A 21,715-nucleotide genomic window follows, 5' to 3' on the forward strand; every position below is an offset into this window, starting at 1 on the left:
ACTGCATTAATACAAAGAGATTCATTTGTGGAATCAACACGTTCATTTTGTTTATTCTATGCATAAACAACAAAGGTATTACTCATGCTATGTTAAAAATCTGAAATTAAGCATGTAGGTGCCTTCTGATAAACATTTCCTTCAGATATCAGCAAGACAGCTAAAACTGAAAATCTGGACTGAAGTAAAAGTTTCAAGAGAGCATGGCCTGAAGTTCACAACTGGCTGGAGTACTACAAACAATCGGAGTGCATGTTATGCTGGAACAAATGTTGCCCTACAAGCCGAGACACTGATGATGAATACAAGAATTGGAAGAAGCAGCTTCTAGTTTTTCCATCCATGCCAAACCTGAGAGGCAGATACATGCAATGATTGCATGAGAGATCCGTCACAGAGCTGTGGCCATGCTACATTGGCTTAAATTGTGTTTCCGTTGGCACAGCTAAACACATTTTTCTTTATCATTTATCTGAAGTTGAGACAAGATGCTGGGACAAATACTGTTTCATATCCTCGCTGAGATAGAGACCTGCAAGATTCACAAGTTTAGTAAATACCAAAAAAATAAAACATGCTTGAAAATATAACTGAATTGCTGTTATAATATTGCTCTAATTATACAATAAATTTTGACCATGTCTACGTGACTAGTTTTGTTGCTGCCATGTGATTGGCTGATTAGATGTTGTGTTAATAAGCAACTGAACAGGTGTACCTAATAAAGTGGCTGGTGAGTGTGTGTGTGACTTACATTATTCTTCATTGTTAAAAAAAAAAAAAGAAAAAAAAAGCATTGATTCTTTCAAGATCTCTTATTCATTATTTTTCCAGTCGTTAATGGGACCACTATAGATTAAATTTTATTTATTTATTTTTATTGAAGCTCCCCTTTATCAGAACCAGAGTTTATAATTCTGACTGAACAGCATGCCATGCAAAATGTTTTAAGTTAAGCTCTAACTAAAGTGATGGTTTTGTCTTAAACAGCTTATGAATTCAGTCACTAACTAATGAAAACTTGTGACAAACAAACACTTGCTGGCAGAGTCAGACTGGAGTTATTCCTCTTCCCTCTGCAGACGCACTCTTGGGGGCGCTTGACGGACCGATGGGTGGACCTGCAGGAGAATTTCCAGCCCCGTGATTTGCTAATCGGGGACTGGTTCCCCTGTCAGTCCCTTGTAATCGTGCCTCTGGTTCGTGGAGCTCGCCCAGCCCTCCTGTCCGTGGACGCACGGAGTGTAGCGACTGCACTGTGTGCGCTTTGGTTAAAGCCCGAATACCTTCACTGTGAAGGCTGGGCGCTGGGAAGGAGGATCAGGGCCTCGTTGTGGCTGAGAGAAGAGGCTAAAACCCCACACTTATGGCTATTTTGTAGGACGGTTTCTACCTTCAGTTGGAATTGTGGAAGGGACGTCGTTAAAAGTCACCTGAAGTCGCCCTGAAGTTTTTCTCACTTGTGGGGCGCCCAACCATGGAGATGCAAAGGTGGTCCACAAGGTGGAAAACGAAAAGATGGTATATGGATTCCACTGTAACTGCATTCATCACTTTAACCCTGGTTCTACAGGCTGCTAATGTCGGAGCAGGTAAGATAAACAGGAACCAAAAAGGGTTTAAACAACTTTATATGGCCGAAAAAGGGGACGGAGCGCCGGTCGGACGGGAAAACTCGGAATCTGATGAGGGAGTTACACACTTACCTGGACTCAGCATCTCAACCAAATATATTTCTCTCTTGTCACAACCAAAGTTGCTCCATTATACGCCGATGAGTGAGCTGGTGATTTGCGCAGTAAGCCACGAAACCGAAGGCTCAAACTTCACCCCGCTCTCTTACCATGTAGTCAAGTTTAACTCATAAAGACTTAGCACACACATGCCCGTGTATTCCTTTGTGTAGTAACCTGTATTTTACCACTTTATTCATCACTGCGGAGTTTACATTACGCGCCGCTTTACGCACGGATGATGTGCGCCCCGAAGATGAAACACATCGCCTAATTAAACTGATCCTAAGCCCCTGGTATGCGCTTCTGAAGATCTGGGAACATTCTCTGCTTTTTAACATCCAAGCAGGCTCAAAGAAGCCTCTGTGTTCGGGCTGTGGACCAACTTGAGTTGGACTAAAATGATCGATTTTACTTTCAATAATCTGAATTATTTCCTGTCAAAGTGAAGGATAATTCAGTTGTGAGTTAATTAAGCAGCCAAATAATGTTTTGCAGGCATCATATCATTTTCTAATTTATTTGGTTTAAAGGTGAGTTAAACTTTATCTGCAGTCCTCAGACCTGTCAGCCCCTGCGTCAGAGAGCGGAGGGGGGCTAAAAGTGGTCAGACAGGTTCACCCTATCTCCACACTGCCCTGGTCCACACCAAAGCCCAATAGCTAGCTTGTGCAAACCCCCCTCCTCTGCCCCACCACCCCCACCAACTTCTAACTTTGCACTTAGATGTTTGGTGGACTGCAGGACAAGGCTGAGTTGTGTGATTGGTGGGAATGCTTCCCCTCTAAGTACTGAGCAGTTATTTGATGATGGTCCTTGTTGCACTTCCCTATGATTTCAGAGTCCTTCAAAGAGCAGGCCTACATAAGGGCCCAGTAAAAGCCACAAGTCAAAGATTCAGGATTACTGAGGCCCCACACATTCACCTGCAGACAACTATCCAAGGATTTACTGCATCCAGATTAGAATTTTGGTTTTAAAAGGGTTTTAAATAACGTAGATTTGTCAGACATCTCACAAATAAAAATTGTAGTGTTTTATTAATATTGCATGGATCATTATTCTTTCTCCCTTTTTTTCTGCTGATTTACCTTCTAATGTTCCTGTCAGTTTTTGCCTACGGGTATTAAATCCTGCTAATTTTTAAGTATAATTGACTTCAGCTTGAAAAATCCCATCTTTTTCTCAAACTCCCCAGCTCCAACCACTGAATGTAAATTTCAAGTATTCTCCTGCAGGCTCTGTGTTGCACGCTCTTCTTCAGAGCTGTTTCTGCAGGGTGCCCTCTCCATCTAGCAGTGTACAGACACGTTTTCTCAGCCCCCGGGGCGCAGGCTCAGATGTGCATTCCAGCAGACAAAGCTAGCACTTTCAGAGTCCTCTGCCTTAATATGCTTAACCTGGAAATTCAAACCCAATGCCAGACCTTAGTTTGCAGAAGCTTTGTTGGGTTTATAGTGATTGCTGTGTCATTTGGAGACAATCTGCTGCTTCATAAATTCAAACTTCAAACTTGGATCTTCAAGATTTTTTTTGAAAAACAGATTTAAACATTTTTATTAGAAAGCAAGGTGTGTTTTTTGTTTGTTTGCTTTTCATGGAAACACACAGGGACGTGAGTTAATGTGGGGAAAGCTATGGTGGGGAAAGCGGTGGGAAGAAATGCTTTGAAAAACTGGGTAGGTCTCAGTGAAGTTTCCTTGGTATGACACCAACATAAAGCCGTCTTGTTTTAGCCGGCAGCGTGGTGGAGGTTAAAGGAAGCAGAGAGGGAGAGTTGGGCAGAAGAGGTGGGGTGGGGGGATATGAGTAAGAGAGACACTCTGACTGAAGATGTTATTAGAGTCTCAGGGAGCTGCAGGTGAAAAGGTCTCTCCTCTATTCACCAGCCTGTTATACCATCCTGTGAAGGCCTAAATGGGACTGATGAGATCAGCATGTTTGAGTCTTAAATGATGAGTCCAGACAGAAAACGTTAAATCAATTAAATGAAATCAGTGCACATCTTGAAGTGTCACCTCACATTTCTCTTCCCAGACTCAGTTTGCATGAATGATCCATCCTTCCATGTTGTCTGAGTTGTGCTGGTAGCTATGTGGCCTGTTTGCTGAGCCCTGAGGGCAAACACCCCATCCCATCAGATGGAGGCTTTTAAAACCTGCAAACACTCATTTGGCCACCTTAATGGATTGGTCAGTGTTGACGTTTTCTCAGCACCTCTGCGTGAGGGTCGCAGCCTGGCCAAACTGCCACATCTGGAACATATGAGTCCCGAAGTTTGGATTGAAAGCAGCTCTGCAGGAACGCACAATGAAGTCCTCAGTTTGCTCTCCAAAATAAGTAGATGGCTCATCCTCACAAGCTACAGAGAGGCTGCTGTTGTAGCTTTGATGTACAGCGACAGCTGATTTTACTCTTCACTTCACATTTTTCCCCACGTCTTAGTCTGACTATGTTTACCCTCATGTATGCCATCTACTGAAATGCAGGTGGGTTTAATTGTAGGGGGTTGACATGGATGATGTTCATTTATTCCTGCTGTGCTTGATCATGCAGCGCAGAAGGACACAGCTGCTTTTAAGAGACCGGATGTTGCTGATGGTTGTGAAATTCCATGCAGGGCTTTGCAGATTTTCTTTGTTTTCTAAATCATGTTTTTTGGGGCATAAAGTTTTGCATTATGGACTTAAAAAAACAAACTTTAATTTCCTGAGCTGTGTGCGGTATCTGCTGGTGTTGTATAAGATAAACACAGAGATAAAGTGAAAAACTGAAAATGTCCACTCAAGCGTCCTTAGAGATAGGGATCTTATCGAGGTGTTCATATTCAATGTAACACAAGCTGGTCTGAATGTAATGAATCAGTGTTGGCACCAGGCATTTAAGATGATTTTAATCAAGATGCTTGAAAAATAGAAACAAAATTGTGGGCACAACATTAGTGTTGCATGTGTTTTTAGAGGAATACTCTTAAAAAAATAGGCTTGTAATGATGTATTGTTATATTGACATTTTGATGCATCAGTCCAAAGATCAATGAGCCAAATTGAATTCTTCTCAGGAAGAAAATCATATTTTGATGTTTTAGTTGCTTTTTTGTGATTTGATATGAATGGAAATGGTTGTGCTACATCAGGATGTCATACGGTTTCATATCATGAAACCTGAATCAAATTAAAATCGAATTTTGACTAAATCTGGGACATCGGCAAACATCAAGTTGCTCTTCAGTGAATTAATATCGTTTGGTGAACAAACTTAGTGTAATGATTGAATCTGAAAACTTTGTTGTTTTGTGACTAAATTATTAGGAAACATGGAATTATTATTCATTGGATTGATGTAACATTGCATCATGATCTAACTAACTTACAGCCCTACGAAAAAAACATTAATGCTGTTAAATCTGATAGCCTGCTGGTTTGAGTTTATTATTGAAGCGCTCTTTTTTAGTCAGGTGATTTTAAATGGGCTTTTTTTCCACTGCTCATTTGATATTATGTCCAATAAACTCATGAGAATAGGGCAGGGATCAACAACTCCTGACCTCTTGGACCTCTAAAACCTGCAGTGTCCTGCAGATTTTAGATTTGCTGTGCTGCAACATACCTGATTCAAATTAATGGGTCGTCAAGAGGCTGACGCAGAGCCTGACAACAAGTTGCTGGAGAACCTTTTCAATTAAATCAGATTTGCTGCAGCAGGGAAACGTCTAAAACCTGCAGGACACGGACCCAAAAGATGCAGAGTTGGTGATCTCTGGAATAGGGTCGACATTCACATTGCACATTGCCAACTAAGTATTGGAAACGAGGTACGAGGTTTGGTTTTTTGGCTTTGATATTCCTCCCTGGTTCTATTGACACTAATAGCAGGTCAGCCACTTACGTTTCCCCCAAAATAAATGCTTTATACTGAGAGGTTGCTCCAGTGAGGAAGCGTAATTATAATGCTCTCTGTGGGCCTCTGTGGGCACAGACACAGGCCCCTTTATAAAAAGTGTATCAGGCTGAAGAGGCTTATCAGGGTAAACCTATCCAGGTGTGAAAGAATGAGAACTTTGTTGACACATTGTTCATTATTGTGTTTGCAGACACTTCTTCTCAGTTGAACCTTAACATAACTTATTTAAATGGACCTCTGACCAACACAATCCACTGAATTTGCTTGTAAAATAGAGTATTTATCAGACTCAATTTCAGTTTTACCAGAAAACAACCAAGACACAAACTTGGATGTAAAATTTGAAATTTGAAGTTTGAATTAAACTCATGGTTGTCAATGTGATCGGCGAGCGCATCGCTAAACTAAAGTTTTCTGCCGGGGAAGGCACAGTGATCTAACTCTTGTTTCATTTGCTCTTTGAACAGCAGAGCCAGTGGATGTCTTAAAAGTATTAGCTTTTCAAAATTACCCCGAAGGAGTGACGAAAACATCAGGATTTTGTGCAAACCGAAGAGCGTCGTCGCCAGACTCAGCATACAGAGTCGCCAAGCAGACCCAGATCAGTGCCCCCACCACACAGCTAATCCCTGGTAAGATTAACTTCACTCTTCCCAACATGCAGAGGCAATAAGATTTAGCCATCAGGCGTGCAATCTAAACTCCTCCTTTCATCCTGTAGGTGGTGTCTTTCCTGAGGACTTCTCCATCCTTACCACACTGCGCCCCAAATCCGGCCTCCAGTCCTTCTTGCTGTCCATTTACAACGAGCAGGGAGTCCAGCAGCTGGGCGTGGAAGTCGGACGCTCGCCCGTCTTCTTGTATGAGGATCAGACCGGGAAGCCAGCTCCAGAGGACTACCCCCTGTTCCCTTCTCTCAACCTTGCTGATGGAAAGTACGTCAAATCAGAAACACATAGTTACACTCTGAACACACACTTAGACTCATGGCTGAAGCTGGTTCAGAAGGAATCAGAATAAGATGAAGTAGAGGCGCTGCGTCTGGATTTCAGGTGCAAGGTTTTGGGTTGTACTGATGTTTTAGTGCAGCTGAAACAGAATGGCTGGGGAAGCTTCTGAAAGCTCATGTTTTGATGGTCCATCTGTTTAATCATACATGTGATGTATGATCTATGGAAAGATTAAATAGATGGATTGACTTTTACACAACTGTCCATGAGTATGTCTCTTTATAAATTGCGTGTACACAAGTGGCGCCACGACCACCTCATTAGTTGTGTGTAACATGAAGTGGTACACAACATACCTCATTGTAGGCTAGAGTGTGTGTGTGGAGTAGGAGATTTCTGCAGTGCCAAAGGGTTTTAACAAGATCATATTTGTCTGAGAGAACAAGAACTCTTCCCTGTATTTTTAATGCTATTTCTAACCATTTTGGCTTGTTAACAATGAAAAATTACAATAAAATATTTAAAAAATGTATTTACATGGCACTAGATAAGTGACAAAATTAACCTTAATGATGAGAGTCCTGAAACTACATCCTCCAATACTCCAGAAACCCAGTGCTGGTGTGGCAAACTTGTTCTTATTCACTGGGATATTCCTTATGTTTGCATTGTTTTTGCTCATTCGAATCATTTAAATTGTGAAACTGATCAAAGTTACTTTAGAGTTTCTTATGAAGTCATAAAAAAGGGAGAGTGAGCCAAGGATTTCTTTTAAGAACCTAGCTAGGTCAGGGGTCTGCAACCCACAGCTCTAGAGGAAAAAGGAATGCAATTCCCCATGGAGGGATTCATTAACATTCATTGCTAACAATACTGACTAACGCATATATGCTTAAATTCTAGTGAGAAATTGGGAAACAACAAAAAAACACAACATTTAAAGACATCCCCAGAGGAAAGATGCAGCAGTTGCGGCAACATACTCAACTGGAAATTAGCTTAAAATGCTAGCTTCTTAAAAGAAGTGGATCAAGTCCTCAAACTCAAAGACTGCTGCAGGTTTTGTAGCAGCTGAGAAAATTGTAAGGTTCACATACAGAGACTGAATCATTCTTAAAATTCAGAGCATCTATTCCAAGACTTTAAAAAAATGTGAAATAGTTCAGAAAATTAGACATTAGAAGGTTATGAACTCTGATGTTGTGCAGGTTTGGCATTTTCTTTTGCCATGACATCTAATGCAAAAAATGTAATAAGTTATGGTTAACAGTCGTAGGTTTTGTGGTTTTAAACCAAGATCATTTGGTGGGACAGGTGGTAAAATGGCTCTCATCTGTAAACGGTGCAGCCATCTAACCAAGGTCGGCACAGAGTGAAACTGTGGGTTGCAGTTATTCACACCAAACACATGTAGCAACCACTTTATAGAAACACCAAAATGTGAACTTCCAGAAGCAGAAACAATGCTGGATGTGTCATAATTAAACATTTGTCATTCATTGACACACCAAGAGGTTGAAGGCCTCCAAGCTTTTCCATGTTTTCCATGCTTGGCCGTGTAGAAGCTGGTTTGAAGCAGCAGATAGTTCCAGATATCGGGCAGCTGAATAAACAAGTATTTCTCCAATTCAAAGCTTAAATCTTCTACAGCCCTAACAACACATAGCTCAGGTTTTAAAAGGATGTAATATGTGAATTTGCCTTAAAACTATGAGAATCCTCAGACGTCTTACATCTGTGCACGACATTAGCCATTTTTGGTTTGTTTGACCAAGCGCCATTTACTGGACGCTTGTATGATTTCCACTGTCCTTTTCTTCCTGATGAAAACATTCTAGATCTTCCCCTTGTTGCACCACAGGTGCTCATCACTGGATTATCTATCTCATCGGGGGTCCGCAGGCACAGAGACAGGTCAGAGACTCGGAGACACTGGATTACTGGCACACAGCAGGGCTGTTATGGGCAACCTGACCTCATCTATGAACTCACTGCCTCTGTTATTTTAGAGAGGGGGTGGCGGGTGAAGGGGACAGAGGCAGCTCTAAATTTCTATTTTGTCCCCTTGGATTACCTCATCCAACCAGCAACAATGCTCCTAACCTTTTCTGCATAAACCTGGTTATCTGTTCACTCTGAGCCCATCTCCAGCTGCAGGATGGAGGGAATTAACAGATGAGCATCAATTCAATTTTACAAATTCTTCTTTATTAAAGACTCTTTTCATTTTTAGAAACATGCTTTGTTTTTTAGACTTCTTAAGGAAGTCAAAACATGTTTTTTTTTTGACCCACTGGGCTTAAGATGAGACCTAGTTATCATGGCAAAAGGAGGTTTAGTAAATCCTTCAAAAGTCTCATGTCAACAGTAGCTCTGCGTTTTGCGTGTGTTTCAGCAAAGGGAGAGACTCTCAGCCAGCTTTGTGTTGGTTTTGTACACTGATTTGTTTTTGTATGTACTTTGTGTGAACTTCTGTCGACTGAACAATGCTTTATGTGGAGGATTTGAACACTTCTCAGGTTGGATGCGGTCCATGACTAAATCCTCTGTGACTCAGGCTGTGTTGCTGTCTGCAGTCCCTGTGGATGGAATCGCTGCTGCTGAGAATGTTACAAGAAATGTACAATCTAGCTATGCTGTGAGACATTTAAACATCCATTGGTAAAATTAAATTTTAACCATCATATGTGTAATGAACAATCCTAACATTTCCTTTGCCAGGTCTTCCACCTGCGAACAATGTTTGACTGTGTCTCCTGCTCCGGCGAGGCAGGCCTTCCTGGATCTTGAGACACACTTTCCACAATGTTCACCACGTCTGTCATACCGAGTAACCCAGAAGGAGGATTAAGTTTGGAGTTTAATGAGTGTAATCCTGTGTTAAACAGGGCCAAAGTGTGGGGGCAAGAATGTGGTCCACTGTTGCCTGGTATGCAATAGCTCTTAAGTGCAGTGGCAAATGTTTGAATGGCGAAGGAGGTGTGAGACTCACGTGTGACCCCGGTTAACCCTTTGCATCTGAAGTAGTTATCGATCAAAATATTTCAAATTATGCTTCATGATGTATTTATCGTGGGAAAATGAGTTTGTGAGGCAAAATGTACAGACAGAAACCTCCTCATAAGCTGAGAAGATTTTTAGCCTATTTCTCAGCTCAGATCGGCCTCGACTCTCTGATGTCGGTGGGTTTTTTCACACAGACTGTTCGCTTCAGGCCTTTCCACAACATTTCTCCTGGATTAATGTTGGGATTTTGGCTTGGTTGATCTAAAACATTACCTTTGTTATTCTTTAACCATTCATTGGTAGAAGCACGCTGCCTACCTTACGAGACGTCCAGATATTTTCCTTGAGAGCTCACTGAAACGTTTCCGAATTAATCCTGTCATTGCTTGTTCACATGATCTGTAGCAAACAGCAGCTGATCTTTCTGGAGAAAAGTGGCAGTTTCAGTGTACACCATCTGTCTGATTGGGAATTGTTTGAGCCTAAACCTTTATTTTCCTTCCCACATGTTCAACTCTAAGGTAGTAGCCAATTAAAAATATATGTAGTTCATGTAGTTTCTGGACTTGTGTATTCATGGTTTTTGTCAAGATAACCATGACATATTTTCAATGACAATGGGAATGCGCAGAACATTGTTTGGATGTGACTGCTACATGATGGATTATAACGGATTTAAGAAGAGCATTTAGTGGCTGATAACTACCAGTAAGAAAAAAAAAAAAACTTAGATGATTGCATCATTATTTCCAAACGTCTCAGTTTCTCTCCATCCTGACATCTTGTTAGCTTAAACAACAGCCCTTCAGCACATTCTGTTATTTATCTCTGCTCTTCACATCTTTGACCAGGTGGCACCGTGTGGCCATCAGTGTGGAGAAGAAGACGGTCACCATCATTGTAGACTGTAAGAAGAAGATCATCAAGCCTCTCCTCAGGAGTGACCATGCCTCCATCAGCACCAACGGCATCACCGTGTTCGGCACCAGGCTTCTCGATACGGAGGTTTTCCAGGTAAAGTTTTATGATTCTTTTTCCTTTGGATTTTGTGTGGATATGCATTATTCAGAATGATTTAGAATGTATTTGTATTTAGTTTCCTCCAGCACAGACACCTCCTGATACTTAGAACATTTTAATGATATTATGATCTATAGGTTTACATATACTGCTTATCAGTATCAATATACAGTAGTAAGGATGCACTGATAACAGTATCGGGTATCGGTTTGATACTATGTGTGTGTAAAATTGTACTCTGCATTCATAAACATGTTCAGATGCTACAGAACCTGACAGCAATGTGAAAAAACTCAGAATTAATGCAGTAATGGAAAGTGATTAATCTGTGGAATTAAGTTTTTTTTTTTTTTTTTTTGGTATTATTCGTGCCATATTAAAAATTAGAATTTGGTATTATGTCAGTGAGAGAAGCTTATTTTGGGCATGTAGGTGCCATGTCACAGCGGTGAATCGAATCCACCAAATTTATTAAGTTTCTGATAGTTTTCCAAGCCCTACACTGTCAGTTGTCTAGAAAACAAAGTTATTACTGGGAGTATTTTAAAGATCTGAAGTCTGGATTATCTCTTTGTGAGTGCTTCTGTTAAATTATAGGTGCCTTGTCACCACTGTGAAACATAATCCACCAAAAACCACTTTATCCTCCTTATTCTTGAGGATGCACTTCAGATCTTTTTACACTTCTTTTTTGTTCATGTGAACTCTTAATATCTCTGCTGCTGCTTTTGTTGAATCTTCCAATGTTCATTCAGCTTGTCGGCCCCTGCTGCAGCTTCTGCCGTTTTTCTGAGATGATGCAGATCTGCACCTCTACAAAAGCTGCAGCATTAGTCACACAGCCCAACACACTTGTTGACTGACTGATAACAAGGCATCCTTTATAAGTATGGTCTTCCTGCAGATGACAATATTAAACATCAGCTCTACAAAATCAGTTATCCTTGCATGTCAGAACTGTATCTTGGCTAATAGCATTTAACTAATTATTCTTAATCATTAACAATTGGCTATAGAACCAATTTTAATCAATTTGAGTCCATTGGAGTAAAGGGCTGCTCTACTTTTTCTTTTTTTTAAACAATAGAGTGGTAGCTTAATGGTTAGTGGGGATTTAGGGGCATCCTCTAGCACACAGCCTTTGGTGCAATTTGATTAATTATGATGAGTTAGACCATGTTTACGATTGTCTGATGATGACAGTTTCATTGTTATTAGCCATTTATTAGAGTGAATTTATCTTACATTTATACTGATAGTGGTACCATTTTTCCTGAAGCTCATCAGTAATGACTCAAATTTTCTGCTTTAAGTTGAGGAATATCAGTCTTTGATACTTATTTTAGGTGTCAATGCTGAAGGCATTAAGGCACACAGATTGGTCTTGACCTTATTATGCTAATGTTCATATTTACCAATCCATCTCCATTTTTGGTTGCTACTTTGGCAAAGCTGATCCAACAAAACAAACAATAAATAAATAAAAAAATAAAAAAAACATGCTGCTCAATTGAGAAAATTGTCCCAACTTTTGGAAACAATTTATTGCAGAACGTTTATAAAATTGCAAGTAAGAATAATTTATCCCATAGAAATGAAAGTTCTGCTGAAACTAATGAAAAGTAAAACCTTTTTTAGGAATCTAATAATTCAGGCATACTTTCATGTAGAAATGTCATTCCAAGTTTAAATGGGTAACGAAATGTGTAACTTTTACTGTCTGAAAGGGCATTTCGATATCCTTGACAGTTTTGCCACAATCACAGTTTAAGTTTTATGAACTCTGAGGATTTTGATGCATCGTGTTTAGTCTTGATTGTAAAGATGTGAAACACTCAAATTCTGTCACACAACAATTTGGAAATAAAATTCTTTTATATCTGCAGTTTTTCTTGTACATACAGAAATTACACATCGTAGGCATTTTTGTATTCTTTTAACTGGCTGATTCCATCATAGGTGCCCCAATAAAACAAGAAACAGAATCTTCTACCTATATTTTCTATTTTTAGCAAAACACATCTGGCATTAAATTCCATAGTAAATGTTTATTTATCTTTTTATTTTGGTAAAAAAAAAAAAAAAGACAAACAATAGCTTTGTACAATTTCAACATTCAATCTGTTGCCTTTGTACTTTATTTGGTTAAAATTATTCACATAATGGGCTAGATCTTTGTTTCTAGAATTGGGGTAGGGGGTCATTTGTCCATTACTGGCTGAACTACTTTAACACAGTTCATCCACCAGGCAGATGTACATAAGGATGGAGCATTTTTTATGTATTTCCTTTCACAGTCTTTAGTAGGCAGTGAAAGTTTCCTGAGCGATTGTGTTGGAGCTCATTTTCATTTCAAATACTTGGCGATATTGATCCGATACTTTGTAGAGAAACTTAATGTGTTTCTTACAGTAATTATGTTTGTCAGTGCCTACATTTTAAAATATTTAGCCAGTCTAAACAAATAAGAGGGATTGATGATAGTGTCTTTCTGTCCTATTAATAGTTTTCTTCTATATTTTCATTTTTAAGTGGCTGTTTATTTATATTTAATGGCACCAGCCTCTGCAGCATCTTTACCCACTATATCTCTGAGCTGATCTCAGGGATACATATCACTCCAAGCTCAATTCATACAGATATTTATTGCAGCATTAATACTGTACGTAACAAAACAGGATGCAATAGTCTTTAGAATGAGGGAAACTCCTGTTGTTTGAACATCAACACAAACCTAAACCTAGCAGACAGACGAAAAGCACAAAATTTAGCTACAATGGATACAACTCCACGTTTTCTCCCTCTCCCTCAGTACCTGCTGCAGCATCAAAGGACTCCAAGAGTGACGTATGTTGCCCTTGCAGCACCTGTCCGGTTAATTTCCTCCTCTACCTCATCATAATTTAAATACATGCTGTGTTATGGTCGACTCTCAGATGTATAAGGAGGTTTGTGGTGTTGCTACAACACCTCTATGTCTTCCTACACACATTATCAACATCGCATCGTCGCTGTCTGGCTCCACATGTGATGCTACGGCCTGAGTGATGTACTGCTGCACCCCTACGCTGGGCTGTTTCACTTATGACTTCAGCAGGCGGAAGAAAAAGTAGTTCTTGCCTGCTGGGTATAATTTAGAGAAGATTCTAATATTATAGTTACTTTTCACTATATTCCAGTTTGTGACAGTATTTTTACCCCAAATACCCCAAATTTGATATTGATCCGCACGAGTAGTGTTTAGTTAGGTGCTGGTTTGCTTCAAAGTGCTGCAGGAATGACTGATGGCATGTTTAAATGCGCGTTGTTTCTATTCTTGTCTTAAAGCTGTATTTTTTGTCTTGTCATATAGCCTACATTTATCAAACACATGTGGGATGTCTTTTCTTTAGGGCTGTCAAAATTAAACCATTGATGAAGAGATAAATCTTTGAAATTAGAACAATAAGTTTTTTACCACATTAACTCATAAACAAGTTAGTACACGTGCCACATTAAAAATCGGACTTTGACATTATCTCTGCGAAAGAAGCTGATTTTGGGTGTGTAGGTGCCTTATTATAGCCGGGGGTCGTGGCTTTAGAGGGTTTTGTGAGTGAGCAGAAAGCTTTTTTTTTCCTGTCTTCGACCTCATGCCACACTGAGTGGAGTCACAAGTGTCATGATCAAAAGTCATAAATCCATAAGAACATAAAAACAAGACTATTGCGTTATATTCCATTTTTATGAGCAGTTTTATATCCATATTTGCCTTGACATTTGATTTATATCACACAGTGAGCGTTAGGTCAACGGAAGGTCTAAAAATAGGGGCCATGAGTCAGATAACAGGGTCTTCCCTGTGCAGTTGTTGGATCAGGTCTCCTGCCTGTTCTCTGTCCCTTCTGTCCTCAAAGATCTATAAGGCCCACTGCATGCTGGGATTTCGAGATGTGAAGGACAGGGAAGGAAAAATCTTAGCCTTGTTGATTCAAGTGAAAGGTTAAAATGATCTGATCTCATTCCTTTAAAAAGTACGAACATTAATATCATTTAAATGTGACATCAAAAATTTAAATCTGTTGCTCGAAAAGTATTTACAAAAAAAAAAAAGTAAAAATATGTGACACAAGCTATGTTGTTTTAGAAAGATGTGGAAAGAATTTGATTTTTGCACCACATTTTTTTCAAGGTTTAATGATATATTCAGTACTTATAAAACATTCAACCTCTGGTATTTGTTTTCACTGCCTGACCTGCATTTTTCATAAACGTCTATTCATGCCATACCTGCCCCAGGTTGGAGGCGACCACCAAAGGGATTTGGGTGAGATGAATGGAAGTCTTTCATGCCACCATCAGGTTTTCCTTATTTCCTCCTCTGCTTCCCTTCTGTGTATACTCTCCCCTGCTCTCCTCCTCCTCCCTCTGCACCCTCCCCACCTTGTGGCCTCCCTACAGTCCCAAACACAGGAGACTGTCTATTCATGCCTTGCGGACATTGACTGTGTGAATTGAGCTAACATGTATAGACATACTTGTGCCTGCAGCCATCAGTGCTGAACGCTTAGATAGTTCTAGTCCTTTCAGTCTGTCTCTGTTAATTACATCTACCTGATTATAGATTTAAATGATCTGCTTTTAGAACAGTGGATGACATTACAGTACATATTTTGTTTTAGGTATCTGATTATATAACTTCACCGTTGGACATTTTGGACAGTCTGGATGCGAGTTCAGGCACAGGATACTTAAAAAAGTTGAGCTTTCTGATGCCATAGATCCTTAGACATTATCCAAGTAAAATTTAAGCTTTAAATTGGAGAATAACATCTGAAATTCCCTACTTCTTCAAGCGAAAGCAGATTAAAAATATGGAAAGTCTTGGAAGTCTAAAAGTTCTTGGTGTGTGAATGGATGAAAGAAGATGGGATTCAGAGTCTTCATGACAAACCCTGCATCGTTTCTGCTTCTGTAAGCATGCATTTGGGTGTTTCAGTAGCGTAAACTTTGTGTGTTTGGTCACTCTATCGTGGTTTAGATTCTCCTTAGGTGCCTGGTCTGTGTCGTCTCCATCATGGACATTGCTATGTGAAGGAAGCAAAATCATTTGCTCAAATTAAAATGAGCTAAACCCGTGTGTAGTTGCCGGCTTCTTCCTTAGCTTATTATTTACAGTTTATGTCTGTGTGATATGTCAAAATTATTGTATTGCAAAATGTATCCGCCAGGCGGCAGAAGACAAGTATCATAATGTGTACATCAGGGTTTTGAGCGAAGCCGCATAAAGTGATGCAAAAGATCTCAGGAACTATCTGTCTTGAAAATGGTACATATGACATGAAAGGGTTAATTTAGCCACAATATGTCAGAAGCTAAAAGATTAGGACTCTAAACATTAACCTTTAGCTGCTTTCCCACTGGAACTTTTTCTAGATCCTGTAAACTTTTCAGGAATAAGGCCGTTTTTTATGCATTTGGACAGATAGGAACTAGGACCTCAGTTTCTACATGTTTTAGCTACTACTCCAAGGCAGGGTCTTTTGGGGTTTCCATAGCAACCCACATGACGTAGGTGTTTGGTGATGGGTAGCTACGCCCCTTACCGGATTTCTGCCTATTCATTTCTGCTTCTTGCGGCCCACCATTTTTAAAAACCACTGTTGCAGCTGTAGACAATATTAACTTCTTGGTGGTGTTGTTCTCTTCTCTCTTTATTTTTCAAAGATTTTGTTTTTTTTTGTTGTGTAGCACTAAAGTAAAATGTCGCTGTCACAGATGGTTGCGTCACATCAGTCCCATTAACTCATATGCAAATGAAAAATGAAAGAGTTCCCCTGGGGAAGGGCAGTTCATGGAACGAAATTCGAGGCGGACTGTTCCATGAACTGCGTTCTCTGTCCGAATGCGGCTTTTGTTTTAGCACCTCCACCCAAAGACAAATTCCTTGTATGTGCAAATTTATAAACTCTTTTTCTGATTTACAAAACTCAAACCAAGTAATCTCCGCAAACGTCAGTTACTTTTGATTCCAACTAAATATTATTAAACCATTTTTTTCTTGAGGTTTATCCTTGGCTCTTCCCCCCCTTTCCATGGCTAAATGGTGACTGCTGAAGTAACCTCCATCAGGTTCATGATTTGAATGATTAGAACAGCAGAAAAGAAGACAAATGTAAAATATTTTCTAGCAGTTAGGAATACTTTCACCACAGATACTCTGGTCTACAAGGAGCTAGTCTGATCACTTCATGTTACGTAAACTAATGAGGTGGATGTGATGTAGTAGCTGTGGTACAGGCTGTCTAATTGTGGCTGACTTTGGTTACACTAAAGGCATTTGGTCCTAGGAAAAGGCTGATTTTGATTTGTGTAATTTAAGTAATGTAACTGTGTTGAAAAAAATTCTCCAGTCTTAAGGTAAAGGTGGAGGATAAAATTTTTGTTTGACACTGTTGACATATTTATTTCTATTTTTCTCTGACATCCATGTTTGTTCTGCAGTGCAGAGATGTGATCTGACCAGAGCTAATTAAATAGCTCCAACAGAGACTAAACAGCTCCAATAATAGGCAAAGAAGAAATTTAGTGAAGAAATAATTAATTATATTTAGTTCACATTCGGTGGATAAGCCTGAAAAATCAGTACCAACTATTCTGCATTGTGTTTGGCTTGTTTTCTTTAACACTTCATGCATATAAACATATTTTTACATCTTAATTAAAGATTTAAATCCACTTGAAGTGAACTGTGTCAATGACTCAAAACAAGGTACACCGCGTACCTTGTAGGTATAGAGTGGTATATTGAGTCCTAAAAGGCTTCCCAAGTGTCAGCTGTTGACCTTGACCCTGCCTCTCTCTTTTCTCATTGACCTCTGACCCTGCAGACATTGAGGCAGAACTTATGGGCCTGCCTCTGCACTGCACTCTTCCATCCTGCCGCCTGGAGGGGCATATTTTAGAGCTCTGGCTTCGCTCCAAGTTGCCAGGGTCTTTTTTTCCCCCCCTTAGAAATCCACAATGGAAGACAGGCCCAGAGTTGTGCTGTAACTCACCCCAGGTGTCTCCCATCACAACTTTGCTTTTACTGTTCCAGCTGCTCCCTCTAAATACCTGTCTGTCTCCGAGTTCTTTGTGTTCCTTTAAGCTGACATTGTTTTCTCTTTCGGCTCTGTAGTGTTAGGTGCTGCAGTTTGACTTTTATTGGTAAGAAAGGTTATTAACTGATTAATGGCATCTGTTACTTAAGCAAGCGCAATGATGATTACCAGATTCATTTAAGTGTCTGCATTAAACCATCAATGTCAAAAGAGTTTCTATTAAACTCCAGATTGAGTTTCATGCTTTTTAATGTGTATTTTTCCCTATGTTGACTTAAATATTCCTTATTCCTTAATTCGTCCTGTCACATTAGCTGAAACAGTGATGAGTTTCGTAATCATGCTGATGTGGTTTTGGGGTTTGAACTCGGCGTCTCCACAGCCTATTTGTGTGCAGACGGGTGGCTCTCAGACACAAACTAATTACAGCCCAGTCGAAGCAAGGTTCAAGCATTCACTGTTGGTCTCAGGGTGGCACATGAGCTAATATGTGTCAACTTGACTCAGACCAACGCTTGATCTCTCTTTTCTGCTGAGAAAAAAATGGTCGCAGACAAACATATCTCCTTCTAGGCCTGTTGTTTAGCTGTCCTGTTGACATCAGACAGGTCTATTTTCTGTCTTCAGGGGCAGCTTCATCTTTAACTGACGACACAGACGTTACTGAGTTGTTTTCTACATGAAATGTGCCTACTTGGTTTTACACAGTCATTTTTAAGGTTTCATTTATCAGGACACAATGAAAATTAAAGGTATATCCAACCTTAGATGAACAAACCATGATACATCAAACCATCTGATGATTTAAGAGAAACTACAACAAAATTAATCAGACTTTGTCCACTATTTTTAATAGAAAACTGACTGTAGCACAAAGAATTTAACAGGATGGAAAACACTAATAAAAACAAAACTCTAATGTCTTAAAAGGATTATACTCAAAAAGCCATGAGAGTGAAGAACTGAATAAACTTAGATAAGAAGCTGCAGATAAGAAGCTGCAAGGTCATTACGTTTTAAACATTTATAGAAGATATTCCTGTTTATGTCTTTTTTTCTAGTTACTTGGTTATTTGAGGTGCAATTATTTTAGTATGTATTAACATGCAGTTTTGTCTATATATTTAAAAAAGGTTGCTCTTGAAAATGAGACCTCATATCTTTACTTGTATAAATAAACGGTGAAATAAAAAGAAATTATAGAATTAAAGCAATAAAAATGAATAAATAAATATGCTAGTTAGTGAAACAGTGAATTAAGATCAGGTAAATGTAAATTAAAATCAGACAAGTAGGATGAAACTGACTGCATTTACCAAGATTGGAAATATTTCTAAAAATTGGTAAATTAAAGATAAAAAAAATAACATAAAATAAAAATAAAAAGATAATAAAGTTATAACCAAGACTAAAAAGGTAGGTCATGTAGGTCATGAGTTGGTTTTGTAAACATCAGGATAATTTTTCCTCCGATTTGAGCCATAATCAGAAAATACATCACCACGAATTTTAGTTCTAACTTCGTTTATGATTAAAATTTCTCCTCCAGAAGACGTTTTATTCTGGTTTATTTGGTAAAAAGCAGATCCGATAATTAGGCAGGGCTGAAGCCCGAACCACCTTATTGATGTGGGGAAAAAGTGTGAAAACTAAGTTCTCTTTATGATTCAGCCTTAATATTATATTATGACTCTATTTGCATTCGCTTAAAAACCAGGGGTCTCGGCCCAGTGTGAAAGCAAACAGACCATTCAGTGGACCAAAGACAGGAAGTGATGTATGATGTGATGTAACGCAACATGCTAAATAACCTGCTGCCTCTCTGGCTGCTCACACTGGACAGATTCATGTAAAAACTGTACTGAACACCAAATACTTGTGGTGTACTTGTGGCGAATGAGCCGCCAATCAAGGTGCCATATTTTCTTTTTTTTTCTTCTTGGTCACAGACTGTTTCAGACTGCCCCTAGTGAGCAGTTGTTGTAACTGCATGACTTTATCCCGGCAGTTTGGTCTGTGAGGAAAGTACAGTGTGACAAAAAATCCAACTAAACCGAGTCCCTCAGACTATCTTGGTGTGAAAGCGCCCTTATAGTTATAGTTATAGTTACTTATAGTTACCTATTACAACTTGATTCAGAATCACCCATCTGCTGCCATTTCTATGGTCTGTTATGGGAGTTGCCGTTAGTACTTATCCAGTTTATTCATCCTTTACTTTTATTCATCATACACAAATAGAACAGTGTGAGGACACTCTGGACAGATGACTGTCCTACCAGAGGCTTTTGAGCTTAGGTATAACAGATACAATTTAAAATTTTCAGCAAGTGCAAACGCTATAAAATGTGTTGAAATGCTGAGATGAAAAGAACCGTTCCATCCACCTGAACACACTCAGGAAGGACTCTGAGGACCGTCAGAATGAAGCTGGGACATAAGATGTCGATGGTTATAAAGCATGTTTCAAAATGGGGCATGCTGTAGCAGATGGATGTTTATACTAAGGCACATGTTATAGTTCCAGTGATCTTTTACGCATGGAGTATAAACACACATTTTCCTGGCAAGTTGTGACTTGTTTGATTTCTCTTGCGTTTCATGCCAGTCATGTCTGCCTTCACAAGTGCATCAGGGTTTTTATCACATGGCTGCCAAACACCCCAACCAGAAACATGGCCCTCACTCTGCCTCCTCAGACTCATCATCAGCTGTTCATGAAGACTCAGAAACCAGCCTGCAGGAATTCTGTTCAGGCAGTCCGGACTCGGTCCCAGACTCCAGAGAAACTTCCACAAAGTTTCATTGCTGCGTTCACTGACTTTTGCTGATCTGGCTGAAGGGTTGATACAAAGAAAACAGTCTGAGTGATTTATGTTTTTCTGTTTTTAAAATCACTCCTATGCTTGCTGTTTTAACGGATTTTGGAAGATGGCGCTGTGTTTATGGATTATTGGTGTTAAGTTTAAAAGTTAGATATTTGCTTTTATTTAAGCTTTCATTAATTTAGCAGAACTATTGAATGACAATATTGTTTGCTATGAAACAAAAATACTATCACTTATCGTTTCTGGCAAATGTGCTCATTAAGTTCTGCAGGTAGTGAGGAGAAAAACACATGATGGATCAGGGTCATTATCCCTATAAAAATAATGTTAGAAATACTTGTTAAAATTATATTTCTGGTTAACTTTTGGGAAATTAACTTGCAGGCTTATAATTATAGTATGTAACATCTAATAACTACTAATTATAGTATGTAACAGCTCTTAAAGTGGAAATAGAAGTTATCCTTCACTGACCACTAGAGGAGCCAGTTTTCTTCTTTGCTATTTGTCTTGTCTTATTGTTTAGTAATTCTTGGTGCAGCGCCACCTCTGGCAAACACAATATTACTTTATTTAAATGGTCCAGACCAGCTGAATGTTGCAACCCCCATTTTGAGTTCCCAATTGTACCGAGTACCAGACTGTAGTAATGTGGATGCGCCTTACCTCTTCTGTATTTCAGACAAAAATTTCTTCTTTTTACCTTCTTTTAGCTGCGGAGCCCTTCCGGTGGCATCAATAGAAAATATATTTTTGTGTTACTAATGTGTCGGAATGAAAAAGTCGTGTCATGGTCAAACATAAGCTGTGTGAGTAAAGTGATGATGAAACTGTGGTTTTGTGTGAATGGGTTGAGCTTCTTTATTGTTTGAGGTTCGTTTGGTGACATCTCAGGAAAATGTATTTAATTGCGTTGCGTTAATTGTGTTGTATGTAAAGATTACATATGTGTCAATTTGTAATAATTAAGTCGTAGCCACATGTTACTAATGTGCCAATAACATATTGTCTTAATTTCAAACGGTGCACTATAAGTACTAGAATTGTGTAATTTATTTTGACACCGTGCTAATCGCAAAATGTCGCAGGATTTCACCGTAACAGAATAGCTTGTTCTTTAATATCCTGGGGTTTTTTAGTAGGACATATGTCTGCCCAGGGTGACCTCAGCATAGGCAGACTGTTGCTCGTTT

At 39.3% G+C, this 21,715-nt stretch overlaps 1 protein-coding gene across 4 annotated transcripts in view; it reads left to right on the plus strand.

The window, feature by feature from the left end:
* The first annotated feature begins 1,288 nt into the window (after positions 1-1,288).
* The window catches only part of col11a1a (collagen, type XI, alpha 1a), an 82,671-nt gene continuing 62,244 nt past the window's right edge, over positions 1,289-21,715 (plus strand). For 3 of the 4 annotated variants that reach the window (XM_041968911.1, XM_041968914.1, XM_041968915.1), the window contains exons 1-4: positions 1,289-1,592; positions 6,104-6,268; positions 6,358-6,571; positions 10,444-10,606. In XM_041968911.1, the coding sequence (XP_041824845.1) occupies positions 1,478-1,592; positions 6,104-6,268; positions 6,358-6,571; positions 10,444-10,606 (657 nt within the window). In that variant the 5' untranslated portion in view covers positions 1,289-1,477. The remainder of the gene's footprint in view (positions 1,593-6,103; positions 6,269-6,357; positions 6,572-10,443; positions 10,607-21,715) is intronic. The other variant, XM_041968912.1, reaches the window with a different exon arrangement.

The sequence above is a fragment of the Melanotaenia boesemani genome, chromosome 18, assembly GCF_017639745.1.
Source record: "Melanotaenia boesemani isolate fMelBoe1 chromosome 18, fMelBoe1.pri, whole genome shotgun sequence".
NCBI classification, from domain to species: Eukaryota; Metazoa; Chordata; class Actinopteri; order Atheriniformes; family Melanotaeniidae; genus Melanotaenia; species Melanotaenia boesemani.